General features: G+C 40.5%; 1 protein-coding gene across 1 annotated transcript; it reads left to right on the forward strand.

Moving 5' to 3' along the window:
* The first annotated feature begins 4362 nt into the window (after positions 1 to 4362).
* Positions 4363 to 16175, forward strand: UBL3 (ubiquitin-like 3). Its single transcript, XM_010156323.1, has 5 exons — positions 4363 to 4434; positions 5013 to 5121; positions 9310 to 9396; positions 13924 to 14001; positions 14388 to 16175. Exons 1-5 carry the CDS (start codon positions 4363 to 4365, stop codon positions 14438 to 14440), a joined length of 399 nt encoding a protein of 132 aa, XP_010154625.1. The 3' UTR covers positions 14441 to 16175.
* The last annotated feature ends 276 nt before the right edge of the window (positions 16176 to 16451 follow it).

Raw genomic sequence — 16451 nt, forward strand, 5'->3', positions numbered from 1 at the left:
TGCCACAGTTGTTACTACAATCTTTACATATATATTTTTTAATTTACAATTTTTTTGTTGTTTAGGGTACGTGTCCAGTGCTGGAATTTTGGGGGTAGTTACTGGGGCTGTAATTAGGAGGTTGGTGTTGGCTGTGGTGTGGGGGGGAGAGGGGGCGAGGTTTGCATGCTTGGGATCAGAGACAGAATGTGCTATTACGTAACCCTGCCAAGGGGGTGTAGTCCACAAATTGTGTTTAATCCCATTTCTGATACTGTAGCTCGTAAGGGCTTTCAGCAGTAACGTTCACGTTGATGCTGTATTGTAGAAGCGTGAGGATATGACTGGTATCATTTTGCGGTAGGAAAAGCCTGGATTTCCCTTTGGTAGCCTGGAGGGTTTGGGGAGGGAATCGGGACAGCTGTTCCCAGTGGAAGAGCAGACTTGTCAGAGCCATGAGAATCACCCAAGTGTCTTGGGACCAGGACTGTTGACAAGGATAGGTGGAATGGCTTTAAGCATACAAGGGATACACATACAACTTCCCTGCTAACTTTTAACATAGGAAATAGGATACATGGTAGCTAAGACCACTAAAAATCCTTTCATAACTTGAAAAATTAAAGTTTGCTCTTGTGTCAAAACTACTCTGTTACAAAGACTATTTTTCCTGCATTTTCCTTTGAGTCAATATGTACACACCTATGCTCCTTTTTCTTTTGTCTTTTCATAGAATCATAGAATGGTTTGGGTTGGAAGGGACCTTAAAGATCATCTAGTTCCAACCCCCCTGCCATGAGGTTTTAGCTGCAAACTTCCATTGGTGGCATTGTGCCAGGAAGGATGGTTTCAGGTCCCCTATAGTTGTTGGAAGTGGGGTTCTCGGGCTTGCAGAATTAGTAGTACAGCAGTTGCAAGGCATTACATTTTCCAGCGCTCTTGAGGGGAAGGAGATTAGACTCTAAATTTAAAGGCGAGTTTGGGGATTCTTTCCTTCAGACACTTGGAGGTGGTGTGATGTGCAACTCAAGACTAAGATTCCTTCAAGCCAAGATTAAGAAATACAAATATAAAGATATATGCACGCACACATATATAGACAAACATGCAAGCTAAATGTGTCAGTGGCATGCTGTACTATAAATAAGAAAATAACCTTTCATTAGAGCAGCTGTTTCCTTGCACTTGATGCAACATCTGCTTGACTGATTTAAGGTTTTATTTTGGGCTTCTGCTGATATTTGGTGATACTCTTTTTTTTTAATGAAAATATTCCTCCTGCATTTTACACATACTTTGTAGTATATCCTGTAAAATTATTAGTTTATCTTGGTGTGCCTTTTATAATTTATAGTAAGATTATAAGAAATGCTCTTCAGCAACAAACAACTAGAGCAGTATGAAGTTATCTATCTTGGGGACGTGGGGGAGAAACAAGGAACTGACATTTCTCACTTTTTTTTCCAGTTGCTTATATTGATTTTACATTGTATTTTAATTGCAGAAGTATGACTTAATCGAATTTTCCAGGAAGCCAAGTTAGTTTTGGTTATTTCTCTGTGATATTCTTCTCTTTTCTCTATTCACTTTAGTGTGCCTGGTAGGCTCAAAATCAGCAGTGAGAATAAAAAGAAATGTCTCTTCTTAATGTTATGCCAGCTCAAGAACAACATTAGTTCTGTATTAATGCTGTGCCCTAATGATATTTTAAGTGCTGAGCAGGGCTAATCTCCTGAGCTTTTTTAATCATCTTGTAGGATCCAAATCAGACAGTTCTAGGTTTGGTGTTACGTCTGCTGCCCAGGAAGGGGTTATGATCTTCAGCACAGGTAATCCCCACCACAGAGAAACTGCACACAGAAGGAGGAAATTTAGATAACCTGCAAAAAATCAGATTTGGGGGACTGTTTGGCCAGAGGGAGCGAGCTAAGGCCGGGGGTGGGGTGGGGGGGTGGTCTCAGGAGCCAGTTAGAGGAAAGGGTTGCGGAGGGTTCAGGTGAGAGGCAGGAGGGCTGCTGGTGCAGAAGCTTCTGTCCACTGGTGCTCACAGATTTGGGGTGGGTCGGTTGGTTTGGTTTCTAAACAGGCGGCCCATTCCCAAGAACCATAAGAGTTTGTGGCACAGTCTAAGCCTCCTGAATTTTTGGCAGTATGTTGGTGCTGTAATGAGATGCATTAACGTTTAAAGAATAATTAAAGATAATGAGGTATGGAGAAAGTGGAATGGAACGCAGCACACCACGCCTTTCAGATGAAAGCTGGAGTGTGGCAAGCTGACTTTTGATGGAAAGAACTTATTTTCTACGTAGACATTTTTATAGTTTCATCTGAATATGTACGTAGCATCTGATGTGGTGCCGTGTTGCAAACTGTTGGCTAAATAGGAGAACTTAGGATGTAATAGGGAAATTGTGAGTGTGTGTAGGGGCCTAACATAAAGAACCTAGCTGAGAGAAGGGGGGAGAGAGCTCCTTATTGGAATCGTTATGGATCAATTGCCAGATCAGTCTTAAGTTTCCTGATTCATTTAGACAAAAGTACATGTAAAGGGATCTTACTGCTAGACTGTATTGATGACATGAAGTTTGAAAAATGCTCTTAACACAGAAGTAAGTGTTACACTGGCTTTTTTTTTTTTTAATGATTTTGTGGTCCATGGACCCAGACATGGGGGAAGATCTGAAACATCTTTGTGGTACAGAATAATTCTTTCCTTTCCCTGAGAGGGATAGAGTAGTAGAAGTGGGATGAAAGCTGGAGCCTTGTGCTTTAGGGTGTTAACAGCCAAAATGTCAATTATAAACTTGGAGGATAATTGAAAGGATGGAAGCAGAGAAGGGCACAAAGTAACTGAGCAAACGGCATGGTGCAGTTATGAAGAAGGTTTGTGTGCTCTTGGGACACAGTCGTAGAAGATGTTTCCAGTAGACAGAGGAAATTACTGATGGTGTTACGCAAGTGTCTGGTGAGACTCCATGCAGTATGCTTCAAGAAATGGTCGTCTGTTTCAAGGAGAAAAGAGAAGAAGATGAGATGTGCGGAGACAGACCCCTGGGATGAATGGGGAAATGGATATCTCACTAGAGAAAGCTTGAAGAGCTTGTTTGGATAGTCCAGCTAAAGAAACAACGTGTGCCAGTGTTGTCTGTGCGTACACAGGTGGAGGCAGCTAAGAGGGAGGAACTATTTAAACTGAAAGACAAGTAAAACAAGTCGTGGACATAGTCTGGCCACTGCTGAATTTGGGCATAACATTTTGGAGTTGTGGCTCCTTAGAGCAATCAGGTTTTTGGAATGAATGTGGATAGTGGAGTTTGGTCTGCTTTTTCTGCTGAATCTTGGTGAGATTTGAAAATATTCCAGAATGATTCAGGAATTATCAAAGAAAACATCACTTTAACATTTATAGCCAGGTCTGCTCTGAGTCTTCTGAATAATTGACTGACTAAGCAGCATTCCTGTAGCTTCTCTCCTTGAAGTTTTTTTGTGTTTTTCTGGTATGCAGCGATGCTCATACAGTGCCTGTGGTGCTTTCTCAGAGGCAGCTACCACTTGGCTGCTCTCTTGGGCTAACGGCAGAACTCCTATTTTCTGATGGGCATTAGCACGCCGTCAGGGAGGGGAGCCTAGCCCTTTCATGCCAACTCTTTTCATCCTTACTATGCTTGGAAATAGAGACAGAGTGGCTTTCTGGATGGGTCGTTTCCTGCACTGACCTCGAAGTGTGCAGAAAGATAGAGATTGTAATTTGGATCCCTCCATTAGATGCTTAAAGATAGGTGGGATGAATCCAAGCCAAATCATTCGAGAGAGAATAGACAGTCTGGTGAGATTCTGAAAGAAGTGGTGAGTGGGTGACTGAGGCAGGGTGGTCATGTTCAGTGGGTATGATGTGCTGAGGTTTGTGACCCTGAAGAAGGCTTGAAAATTTGGGCACTACTGTAAATTTTTCCTTTTGTACTTGACGTAGAAAACGGTTTACTGAATTCCAACAAGGAAAGCTTTCTTGCAACTTAACTTAAAATGGGAGCCACAGTTTGAGTGTGATTTGGAAAAAAGTATTCAAGCAGTTAGTATGCTGATGTCTTGCTCAAAGTTGATGCAATTTAGACTTGTAGGCCAAAACACAAAAGCAGCTAGACTCCTACTTTCCCCAGGCTAGCTGCACAAATGTGTTTTGTGACCTTGCTAGCAGTTCCTTGCGGAGCCAAAATTTAATCTCTCTTGCATTGCAAGTAATGTCATAGTGAGATATTTATACAGGTTATTTTAATGCTACATGGAAAGGGAATTGTATGCAGTAACTTGCAAATAGAAGAGAATTATAGTTGAAGGTCCTGATTGTTATATAAAAGAAATGGATGATAGAAAAATGACGATGGGATGTATTACTTGCAGTGTCGCGTACGGATCTCGGCCGCTTTGCTTGTAGCGAAAGACGGTGGCGGAACAAAGGTGTGGGTTCAAGTTGTGTGGCAGCTGGGACGAAGGCAGGATGCTGCCTGACTCCCGGGTGTTTCATGGGAGATGCAGTGGGTGAGATCAGGGCTGACAAACGCCGTGCTGGAGGGAGCGTGCTGGGGCTTTTACCGAGGCTCACAGGCTGTTCAGGTGCAGGTTTTGATATTTTTAATGCTCTCTATTAAGGTTAATTTTTCAGGTTTATATTTTTCCTCTTCATTCAAGAAGATGTGTTGCCAGTGTGTCTTGGCTGGAATTTTTTTAATACTCTGCTGAAAGCTTTTTTTTTTTTTCATGGCACAGTTGATTCAGTCACTACCTGTCAGAATCTTCTGGTGTTTACCATAAAAAATGCCAGCTGTTAGAATTTAATCTTCTTAGATTATGTGTAAACAAACAAAATGTTATTGACCTCTTTGACCCTATTTTTAACACCATCTTAAAATGTTTTCTCAAATCACTTTGGATAAGTCTTCTTCTAAAACCAATGGCAACTTTTTACTGACTTTAAAAAAATAATGATGCTTAAAGTGTTCTCAGGATCCTTTCCTAATATTGCATTTGTTTTACAGATAAATTTGCGCCTCATCTTGGTAAGCGGGAAAACGAAAGAGTTCCTGTTTTCACCGAATGACTCCGCTGCAGATATTGCAAAACATGTGTATGACAACTGGCCGATGGGTGAGTAGCCGTGTGGCTTTGGCTTTTACTGTCAAGTTAGAAGCTTCCTGGTTCAGACCGAAGGGTCAACAAACTGATCTCTGTTCTCAGCGTTTGAGTTAACGTATGTTTATTGCGCATCTGGGCGCAGATTTGGATAGAAGTACGATCGTCGTCTTGCCTTCTTTTTCCCTGTCCCTTCAGTTGGGCAGACTTTTAGATGTCTAGACTATTTCCCACTTTACTTCTAACATTTGGTTCCTCAGTCTGAAGTACTTCTTTTCCCCCTAGCTTTAGGCACTTTTCTTGATCAATCTTGTTAGAGAATCTAGTAAGTGTGACGAAATGTTGGAGGTACAAAACCTCTTATGTGAGGACAGCTAATGTAAAACATGGCGTGTCAGAGAATGCATTAGTGAAATTGGGTCTGGAGTACTTGCATACTTACTGCCCTAACTTGGAAAGTATCTTTAATAATGATATTTTTTCCAGGAAAAAAGCAAATATAAAAGAACACTTTAACAAGCATTAGAAGACTGAGGGAAACGGAGGTTGTTTGTATGAATATATTTGATGTTATGCAGGAGTGCTAGCTTCGGAAAATGGAATTGAAAACTTAAGATGTGTATTCACATATGTGAATAGTTCCACAAAAACAAAGTGCCTCTGTTCTCCCTGACTATGATTTCATGGGAAAATAGCCAAAACACAGACATAGCATTACATACGATGAAAGAAAGTGCTTCTTTTGGTACAGGACTTCATTTGGGTTACTGTTTTGATCTTAAAAAAGACTACCATTTACACACACTAAAACACTGCAGTATCTGTTTCTGTGGTGCCTTTGTTAAAGAGGTAGGGTGGATAATCATTCATTCCAAAAAGTTAGTGTAGATAATCCATATTTTAGGCCTCGAACTGGTCTTTGAGGTCAGGGTTTTGGGAGACTTGTTTGCTGTTTGTTTTGCTGGAATGCAGTGTTATATATTTAGTAAAATATGTAATGAAGGAGGAGGCTTTTAGTCCTCTGAAGTATTAGATAGGTTTTTACGCTAAGAAATCTGGTTGATGCAGCATCTGTGTAGCTACTGTACATATTGGAATGTCTCCCTACAGCATAGTTGTATGACCAGATGTTCTTTGTGTACATTTATCTGAAATAGTGAAGGCTGCTTTTTTTCCTTAGAGTTTATTCCTGAACATGTGGTCTCCCATTCCCAGTCTGTGAAGAGCTTGAAGGCTGCAGAATTCTGAGTTTAGAGTTGGGAATAAACCCAGACTTTAAGGTCTCTTGTCAAAAGAAAAATAAAATAAACTGGACATGGAAGCCTCAGTTCAAATACCTGCTGCCCTGAGGGAGTGCTCTAAATCTTGATGAATATGTAATTGCCTGTGCAAAGAAGAATAGTGTCAGTTTAAAAGACTAAGGGAAAACCTACTTCAGAGTAGTGTGTAGGTCTTCACATACACTAGCCCGTTAGCGCCTTTTCAGGCTGAAAGTGCTCTTTGCCACAGGTCTCAGACATCTTGATGAGGACTAGAAATAGAAATGCTATGAAATGATTGGTTTCACCATCATTTTGACTTGTCATGATCTTGGGGGGGGGGGGGAAAGTAATGAAATATCCTCAGTCACATGCTGTCAGGATTAAGGCAAACCGCTCCTCCCCTCTGTTGGCTATACAGCTGTTAATTAAGGATCTCTTGACTTATAGTGGAAAATGCCTAATTTATGTTAATGTGTGCCATCTAGGTAGGTCACCTGTTCTCATCCCACCCCATTATCTTCTAAATAATATTCTTTTTTTTTTCTTGTACAGCAATTATCTGCTGAGCTATAGAAAACCTTCATAGGTAAATATTTTTCTCCTTGGCTCATTTAGTCATCAGTGGAAATTAAAATTTGAAATCACGTCAGAAAGAAATGTTTCGGACTGTCAGCCAAGGAGCAAAAATTAAAAGGATGTGTGAATTGGCAGCTTAACAATGACCTGTGCCAAAATATGGTCGGTCTGTCTTCTAATTGCTGTTTCACGTCATTATGGGACTGTAAACTGGCTGAACTTCTCTTCTTTACAGCCACAGTAGAGTGGAGTTTGGACTGTATGGAGTTAAATATTGGTATCTTCCAAAAAATCGTTTATCCTAGCAGTGTGATAATTCCAATCCTTAACTCAGCCCGCTTCACAGCACAGAAAAAAGGGCTTGAATTGCAAGACAGTCAAATCAGCCCTTGAGTGGAAATACTTGGAATTCGAATCGCTTTGGTAGCCTAATTTGACCTAACCTTATAGGCCAGGCATGTGGTGGCACCCAGGGACACTGCAGCTTCGGCTGTTGACACCAGCCCAACCTCTCCTGTGTTCTGCCAGCCCCGGGCCTCCGCTCGCCGCCCGCTTGCTTTTCCGCACCAGACGCCTCTCCACACGCTCTCCGCAGCCATGGCTTTTGTTGGAAACGCTTCCCCTTCTCTGCTTTTCAGTTCTTCATTTGTGGTGCCAGTTGCCACTGCCTGTGTGTTAATTGTATTTTCCCAGCAAACAGGTTAGTTTGTGCTGCCTGTCGCTATCCCTCACTGAATATTCATTTTGGGGTATAAACACTACAAAAGCAGAAAGGGAGAACATTTGTGAACAGCTGTTACCCCATATCTGGTCAGCTAAGAAACAGAAGACACTGTATTCCCAGAGAGCCCATTTCAATTCAACATTTCAAGGTTTTATGACATTTGTTCTGAAAGCAAAGTGCAGATTTATTTGTTGGTCACGTTGTGACAGTAAAAGAGGAGGAAACGATCATTTAAGCTTATAAATGATTTATGACAGCTTAAGTAGTATAGGAAATGCATTATCATAGAATCACAGAATGGTTTGGGTTGGAAGGGACCTTAAAGACCATCTAGTTCCAACCCCCCTGCCATGGGCAGGGACACCTTCTACTAGACCAGGTTGCTCAAAGCCTCATCCAGCCTGGCCTTGAACACTTCCAGGGATGGGGCATCCACAGCTTCTCTGGGCAACCTGTTCCTGTGCCTCACCACCCTCTGCGGGAAGAACTTCTTCCTGATATCCAATCTAAACCTCCCCACTTTCAATTTAAACCCTTTACTCCTTGTCCTGTCACTACAGGCCCTTGTAAAAAGTCCCCCCCAGCTTCCTTGTAGCCCCTTCAGGTACTGGAAGGTGCTATAAGGTCTCCCTGGAGCCTTCTCTTCTCCAGGCTGAACAAGCCCAACTCTCTCAGCCTGTCCCCATAGCAGAGGGGCTCCAGCCCTCTGAGCATCTTCATGGCCTTCTCTGGACTCATTCCAACCGGTCTGTATCCTTCTGATGCTGGGGGCTCCACAGCTGGACGCAGCACTCCAGGTGGGGTCTCACCAGAGCAGAGTAGAGGGGCAGAATCCCCTCCCTTGACCTGCTGGCCACACTTCTCCTGATACAGCCCAGGATACGGTTGGCTTTCTGGGCTGCCAGCGCACACTGCACACTGTAGGAACACGCATGCTTGCTTTTCCCGAACCACATAAAAACATCCACAGATTGTCCTCTGAGAAGTTCCCTGTAATGTGTCAGTGGCTGTCTGCTCTGGGAGAGCTGTCCAGGCCCTCCGCAGCGACTGTTGGGGGCTGCTGGGGTCGCTGCTGCCTCTGGACGTTTAACTGGTTCGATCTGGCCATCATCGAACGGCACTGAGCCGCCCACGGAGCTGTGATCTGAGAATCCTCTTTCAAGTGACCCATCACACGCGCTGTCGCTCTGCGTGTGGCCGCTTCGCCTTGCTGGAGAACAGCTCCTGTTACTTATCTGGCAAGGAGGAGTATGGCTTGGGAATCTTCTGAGTGGGGAAAAAATTAAGGGAGTTTTAGCCAAGTGGACATTAAGCTGCAGAAGGCAACTTGCATTTAGGAAATATTTTGTGTAGGGCTTGTATATGTGCTAAACATCTCATGCAATCTGTGAAGTTAGGTAAGTAATAGTTATAGTTGCAGGCATAAAATTATGTGTTTCGGTGCCCAATGGCAAGTAATAAATTTAAGCATGGTTTTCAGGAAACCTTGAATTATGTGTCTGTGTCTTCAGCCTTTGCTCTCTCTTCAGCGCTTCATGCAGGAGTCCTGTTCTTGGTTTTCTTCCTGGGTAAAGATGAGAGAAATAACAAAAGAGGTCTTTATTACAACATAACTGTGAAAATTCTCTCTCTTCTCTGCAGATTGGGAAGAAGAACAAGTCAGCAGTCCAAATATCTTGCGGCTTATTTATCAAGGGAGGTTTCTTCATGGCAATGTGACATTAGGAGGTATGAAAATAATTTGCATTATGCATGTTACAGCCAGGCAAAGGGGACTTCTATTTACAGTGCAGAAAATAGTTGTATTTACTGTTCAGACTGACAGTATGGCTCGCTATATGCTATTTTTCCTCTGCATAGAGTGACATTGTGTCTCACTGTGTATTTTGCCATCTTACTGCCACTAGTTGTTAAACTTGGGGAGGAACCACATGCTAAGTCAAGTCTCCCCTTGTACAAAGAAGCGATAGTGCTGCTTTAATTTGTTGTCTTTCTAAATGAATATGTTGTTCCACCTCTCTTACACTGTGGTTGCAGGGGAAGCTACTTAAAATATCAGAAGTATTTTTAAAAATGTTTGATAAACTTTATGGCAATTGGTTAACCAATTCTTTAAATCTTAGTGCAATGAAGGAAGACACCCTCTGAATGAGAATGAGGGGAAGCATTCTTGCTGTCCAGTGCTCTCCCAGGGATACAATTGCATAGTTATGCGAAAACAAAAGTAAATGGCTTCGCTTCATACGCTTAAGGAAATGCAATTCAGCTGTGCCCCCTCGTGGCAAGCGTTTTCCCACAATTACATATTTTGATGGGCATCTTTGGCAGAGATATGACGTCAATTTGTAACAGTAATCTTCCCCTTTGTAGACAAAAGTTGCCTGTGGGAATATCAGCTGTGTCAATGACTACACAAAATGATTCTGTTCTCTGTGCCGGTTTAAAAAGGAATTAATACTTCTGCTTTCTCTGCATGTTCAGCTTGTTCATGCATTTGGCGCTTGAGTGCACTACAGGGAGGACAGTATAATACAAAATCACTAATAAAATGGTTTTGAAGTTCAGATGAACCAGAAAAGGATATTCCTGGACTGCTTATGGTGGTCTTCCCATGAAGAAGTGACTGGAATGATGCAGCCATTGATTCGCTTTCCACCATTACCGATGTTGGCTAGGGGTGTACTTTCAGAATAGATTTACTCTCCGTACAAATCAATTTTTAATGCTGTTATGTATACAAACAAAATCGCTGTCAGTTCAGCTGGGAGAACTTTCTGAAATTTTTATTCATCCTTTATTTTGTGTGTTTACCAGGTGCCAATGAATGCCACTGGTAGCCGTTGGACTTAGGGTGAAAGGACAAGTGCTAAGTCTTGGACCACCTCTGCAATTAGAGGTGCTAGTCTTTTCCAGGCAAGGGTAGCTAAATGGCATTTTCTTTGCCATTCATCTCTAGGTGTTGCTCTTGACCATCGGTGCTGCTTGTTCCCTTTAGTGACGTTTGTCTAAATCTAAAACAACTTTGTACGTTTTTAATATATTGTTCAACAAGTTAGGCTGAAAAAAACTGGCTGTTTGCCATTGACTCTTGCATTAACTCAGCTCTGTGGGTTTTGAACACTTACTTGGGTTCAGGGCATTTTAGTTCATTCTTAATCATTCATGCGTTGCAATTTAATCATCATGATTTTACCCTAAGGATCTTACATGTGTAGTAGTGTTTTCCAAAGATCTTTTTGTTGCTGTATTGTGTTAAGAACAGGAATCCCTAAAACATTAGCTTACTTTACTCCAGATCAGTTCTAACAAAGTTTAGGGCTGAAAGTGGAACAGCGATCCATGAAGCAGCCTGAAGACACTGCTACTTCGCTTTATGGGGTTCATTAGATGTAGCCCTAAGTGAACTCCTTATCTTTAAAGGAGGAAGGGGGTGTGAAGGGGGAAGGGAATTTCTTGCTAAATACAATATTTAGCTTCTTATGCTGTTGTAATACAGTTCCATTAAGCTTTTCTATCTGCAACTCTCTGAGTTATAGTACTTAGTGTTTTATTTGCTTTAGGTGATTAGGAAATATTGACTGGAATTTGAACCTACTGTGTACTGAAAGTCACTTTATCAACTAGTGAAACAAAAGTTTCCAAGGAAACAGTTTGGAGGGTTTTTAGCAGCAGTCCGGTTTTGTTCACATTTCAAAACGACTTTGTAATGTTCTTGTTGTAACCTCATGTGTCTATGCAGTGTCTTAGGAATTGGAGAGTCCTATAAACTAAGAAGCCGCAAAAAATGACAAATGGATAGAAAAAACTGGCTTTTGAGTGGAAAAAATTTAAAGAAACCATGTCTTTTGCCAGAAACGAGCTCTTTTGCCAGCCTCTCTGAATGGACTGTTACTGCAAGAACAGGAGAGCTAGTGGCATTGGAAAAGAAAAACAGACACACACCCCCCTCAAAGCTTGCCGTGCCACTTTTGCCTGCGGTGCTTGAGCCACACAGTTTCGTTGTGTCCTGCCTCTGTGAAGGGCCAGGGAGTTACCTAGCAAGGCAGTTTGTTCAGCTTCCAACAGGAAATTTCTTCCTTCAGCTAAATATTTGGTCTGCAGTTTGCATTTGAAATCATATTAATTAGGGAGATAATACAGAATTGACAGTTCTGTTTCTCGTTAGATCATGGTAATAGGCAGCGGTTTACTTCCTTATTTACTGGGGGGGGCACCCTGTGTCATACACATACCAAAAGAGGGGGTGGAAAGGAAATTCTGACAACAGAAAACCTGGAATAGAAGCGGAGTTAAGCAGATGGGACTGGAGTTAAATAAGGATTTAGTTTAAGTGCTGGAAAGGGGTGAAAAGGGCGAAGACAGGAGCGAGACAGGATAACTGAGCATAGGTTAAGGTGCTCACATTCTGTCAGGGTGCTCCAAGCAAGAAGCTGGAAGTTGCTAATAACAACTTGTGTGAACTATGCAAACTACTAGCTGAAATGAGTTAATTAAAATATTAGCATACTTTGACTTGATTACTGTAAATAATTAATCTCCACAGCTCACTAATCAAGTCTCCTCGAGTGTCTCAATATTATGAAAGATGTCCCTAATGTGATTAGTTTGGAATATTTTGCTCTTTCTGTAATGGCCTCTTAAGCGTTTGTCACGAAGACAGTCCTTTTCCTTTGAGTTTAGCAGACTGTCAGTGTGCTCTCGGCGGAGCTCTCAGTTGTGTCACAGAATCTGGTACCCAGAATCCTTCAGCCTTGAAGCTGTCAATAGCTTCTAGCTGCAGGCACGGGCAGTGCTTCACTAAACCAAGCAACTTTCAGGTCTGGCTTTCTATGGGAGATGGCTTTTCCCAAAGTACAGCTGCTTCAGAGAAGCTTGTGGATCTGTGTATCCCTCTCTATGCTTACACCTGTGTTACAGTCATAACTTGCATTTTTTTCTAACAAATCCATGGACAATGAATGTGATTTAATAGCAGGGTGGTAACTAGGCCTGTATTTAATATGTCTAGTATTACGTGTAGTAACCGAACACTAGGTTTATTTACTTTGAACACTACAGTATCGTTTCAAAATTCAGTAATAAAAAAAGAGGCATTTTTCTCTTCAGTTACCTTCAGGTTTATTGGACATTCATTATTCATTTATTTACTTAAAATGCCTTGGTGTACTGTAGAGGAAAATAGATGATGTACACTGAATTTGGAGGGACGAATTCTAAAGTCAGAATGACTTGTGTATTTATCGTAGATTCTTGTTATGTTTATCAATACCTTTTCTCTTCTGTGCAGAGAGGGGAAGACCAAACTTAGAGAGAGGATCGTTACCTTATACTTATCAGTAAAATAGTCAAGGGAAGTGCTTAATCTTAGGAATTGGGGAGAGAGGAAACAAAGCTAAAGTTATGTAAAGAACCTGTTAAAATAATTCCCATTCCCCTACAAATAATTGGAAGAAGTCAAAAGTTCAGGATATTGACTCTGGCAATGAGAATCTGCTAAATATAATGTGCAGCAGGGAATCCTTTCATTTCAAGGAGACTTGAGGTATTGATAAATCTTATGCTACAGTGCCAAACCCATAAATGCAGCGTTACGTTGGTATAGTTAAATCAGAACATGAAAATTCTGATTAGTTTACTTTCTGAAACAAGCAGAACAAATTGTGGAAAGCTCCAATTTTGTTATTTTGTGTTACTAAAGCTCACAAAGGCATCATTGTGAGAACTGCCTTATATGATATAAAATGTTTTAAACCTGGTATTTTTCACCTGCAGCTGGTGTTACAGATTAATATTAAAAGGCAAGATGCAGACATTTCAGAAAACCTGTATTGCGGATCAAAGTATGTTATAGGAAAATCTGTTTTGTAGTAGTGGCTCAGTGTTTTGATGTCTCAGGTGTTAACAATTTAGTGGCTGAATGAGCCTCTTTTTTTCCCATAAGGAGTGCTTACCACCTGAGTCTTGGCATGAATACCCACTTCTACTTTTACTCAAAAAAAGGAAGGCTGTTTCCTATCAGGAATGTCACGTCTCTAAGAACACAGTGTTTTAGGTGATTATCATCAGGTCCCAAGACCCTGAGCTACAAGACTTTAGACAGAAATGCCTTTATAGCTCTGTTCAGTAAGCAGCTCAAACTTGACAGTAGAAACATTTGAACAGATGCTCATCCAATTAAAGTTATGTTCAGTTGGGTGTTTTGAAGAAAGATGACTGCTGTAAGGTATTAATAAATCTCCCTTTTTCCTTTTGCAGCATTAAAACTTCCTTTTGGCAAAACAACGGTGATGCATTTGGTGGCTAGAGAGACGTTGCCAGAGCCAAACTCTCAAGGTACACTATGCACTAGGGGTATTTCTTCCTCAAGTACCTGGCAGAGCAGTTTGGCCTCTTACAGGCTTTTTGGGTATTTCACAGTAGGGAAAAGTCAAGTCCTTGTGGTCTTTTGTGAAGCAAGTAATGGAAGACTTTTCTATGTGGTGTTTATAGAAAATGAAGAGTTAAGTAAATTTACTCAGACCTTAAAAACTTTCATTTTTATTGTTAAAAAACAACCCCTGATTTCTTTTTCGGTTATGTACGTGTATAATAATAATAGTAAATAATTTCTTTTTGCTAAAAATAATAGACCCCACACTTCTATCAAGCATAGTCACACACAGAACAGCTCAATTGCTTTTGATACGATGTGTAAGCAAAACTTTCCTCTTGCTCCACAGGTCAAAGGAACCGTGAAAAAACTGGAGAAAGCAATTGCTGTGTAATCCTGTAACCCCTGTTAGCTTTACCTGCTAAGTGTGATGTAATATAGTCTTTGTCTTTCATGCTGCTGGAATAGAAGAGGCCCTACCTTGCTTCAGACACCTGTAGGAAGAGCCTGTCTGTAAATCCATGGAACTGAAATATTACACGAACACTGTCTCGTTAGTCTTTTTTTTTTTTTTAAGAGAAAAAAAATCTATGAACACTTTCATTGTTTGTGCTTTGGTTTTGTTGTTTTTTTTTTTAATTCCTGCTTTTTGTTTGTTGAATAATCTTACTGTACATCAGTTCTTGAAAGAACTCAATCTCCAGAAAAGTTAATGTGTTCTTTTCCGTAGCAGGAATCATTTTGCTACCACAAAAATCGCCATTAACCGGATCTAACCAGTCAGGCTTTCTAGATGCAATTTGCACTGAGTATGGCTGACAGTATATTTGTCATCAGCGATGTCTAACAATATTTGAGACACCTGGTAATAACCTACAATGTGTAATACAACACTGGAAAACAGAATATCCATAATCAAAACAAATCTCACTTATGGCCAAATCAGAGGAAAAACTGTTAAGTCAATTCTACCTAAGTCAACCTTGGTGGCCGAGCTGGCACAGAGTACTAACTAAACCAAGTCTAACTATCTGTATTTTCACTGCTACAAACACAAAAACTATGTGCCTGTAATTTAAAAGCACTCTGTCGAGGGCTGATGAAACCGATTCTTTCGTTACTGCGTGCACTCTGATCTCGTATGTTGGTTGAGTGCTTATTCAGACAGCACAAACAAGTGCAGAGAGTGCATTTCCTAGCCTTAATGTGGGAGGGGTAATTTCCTGTAGTTCATAGGCTTTTATTATTGTGCATAAATGTTAGAAAACCTCATTTACTAATCAATTTTATGTATTTGAATATTGGCAATTGGTGTTTTTCAGTCATTTTCTCATCTGTACCTTAGTGTCCAGTGTCATGCTTACTCATTAGACTTCAAAAGAATTATTAAAGTTTAAAAAGCAAAAAGAAAAACCTCTGCCATAGTACTAGTTTTGTTTCTTTACGTAACCTGCATTTGGTATTAGTGCTTGCAATTGTATTAAAATCAGAAGCTGATTTTTGAAGGCATACATAATTAAAAAGGATGCCATTCTTTTATTTCATATCAATAATTTAAATGTTGATATGCTAAAGAAATTTGCACAGCACTAAAGCATGAGCTAGTTTCATCTAAACCTGTATAAAAAATAAAAATAAATAAAAAAATATAAAAGATTTTATATTTTTTTCACTGGGTAGGAATTCTTCCTGGGTGAAATTACAAATATGTGTAGAATATATTTAATAAAAATCTTATAAAATACATAACTATAGAAGTTAAATATAGATTGGCGTGTAGTATAATAGAACAATATTACATATAAATAGCTTTAGCCTTTAAAAACAAAAACAATGAGTCACAGGTTGACATTGTGTTCTGTACTTAAGTGTCCACAACTCTTACAGATGTTCTGTGTAATCGGTTTTTTCGAATGATCGGCATCATTCAAATGTAATCTGGTTATTCATTGTTACTGCTTTGATGAAATGCTTTATATGCAGTAGATTTACAAAAAAATATTGTTCATACTGATCAGAATTAAATTTGTATAGAGCAGAGTTTTAAAACAAATTGTAAATAGCACTAAACATTTTCTTTCTGCAACCTGTACTGATAGACTCTTCTGTAAACTAAATAAAAGGATATTGTAGTGCACTGCGGTGGTGTTCTAAGGGTTGTAGTTGGGCCTGTAACTACTTTTAATAATACTTCTTAATCTGGAAACAAAGTAAGGACTCCATTTTGTTTATTAAAAATAAAAGAGGGGGCAGCACCTGCTGAAAAGTGCTGCTGGGGTTTATCGCTTCAGGTTTGCTTTCCTTGCCCGCGAAGAGCAGCGGCCTTGAGTTTGCGGTTCTCTTGGCGCAGGGGCGGTTGGAAACGCGCGGCTGCGTCACACCCCCGTGTACCTCACGGACAGTGCGTGCTCCT

Source organism: Eurypyga helias, unplaced genomic scaffold, assembly GCF_000690775.1.
Source record: "Eurypyga helias isolate BGI_N326 unplaced genomic scaffold, ASM69077v1 scaffold3550, whole genome shotgun sequence".
In the NCBI taxonomy this organism is placed as follows: Eukaryota; Metazoa; Chordata; class Aves; order Eurypygiformes; family Eurypygidae; genus Eurypyga; species Eurypyga helias.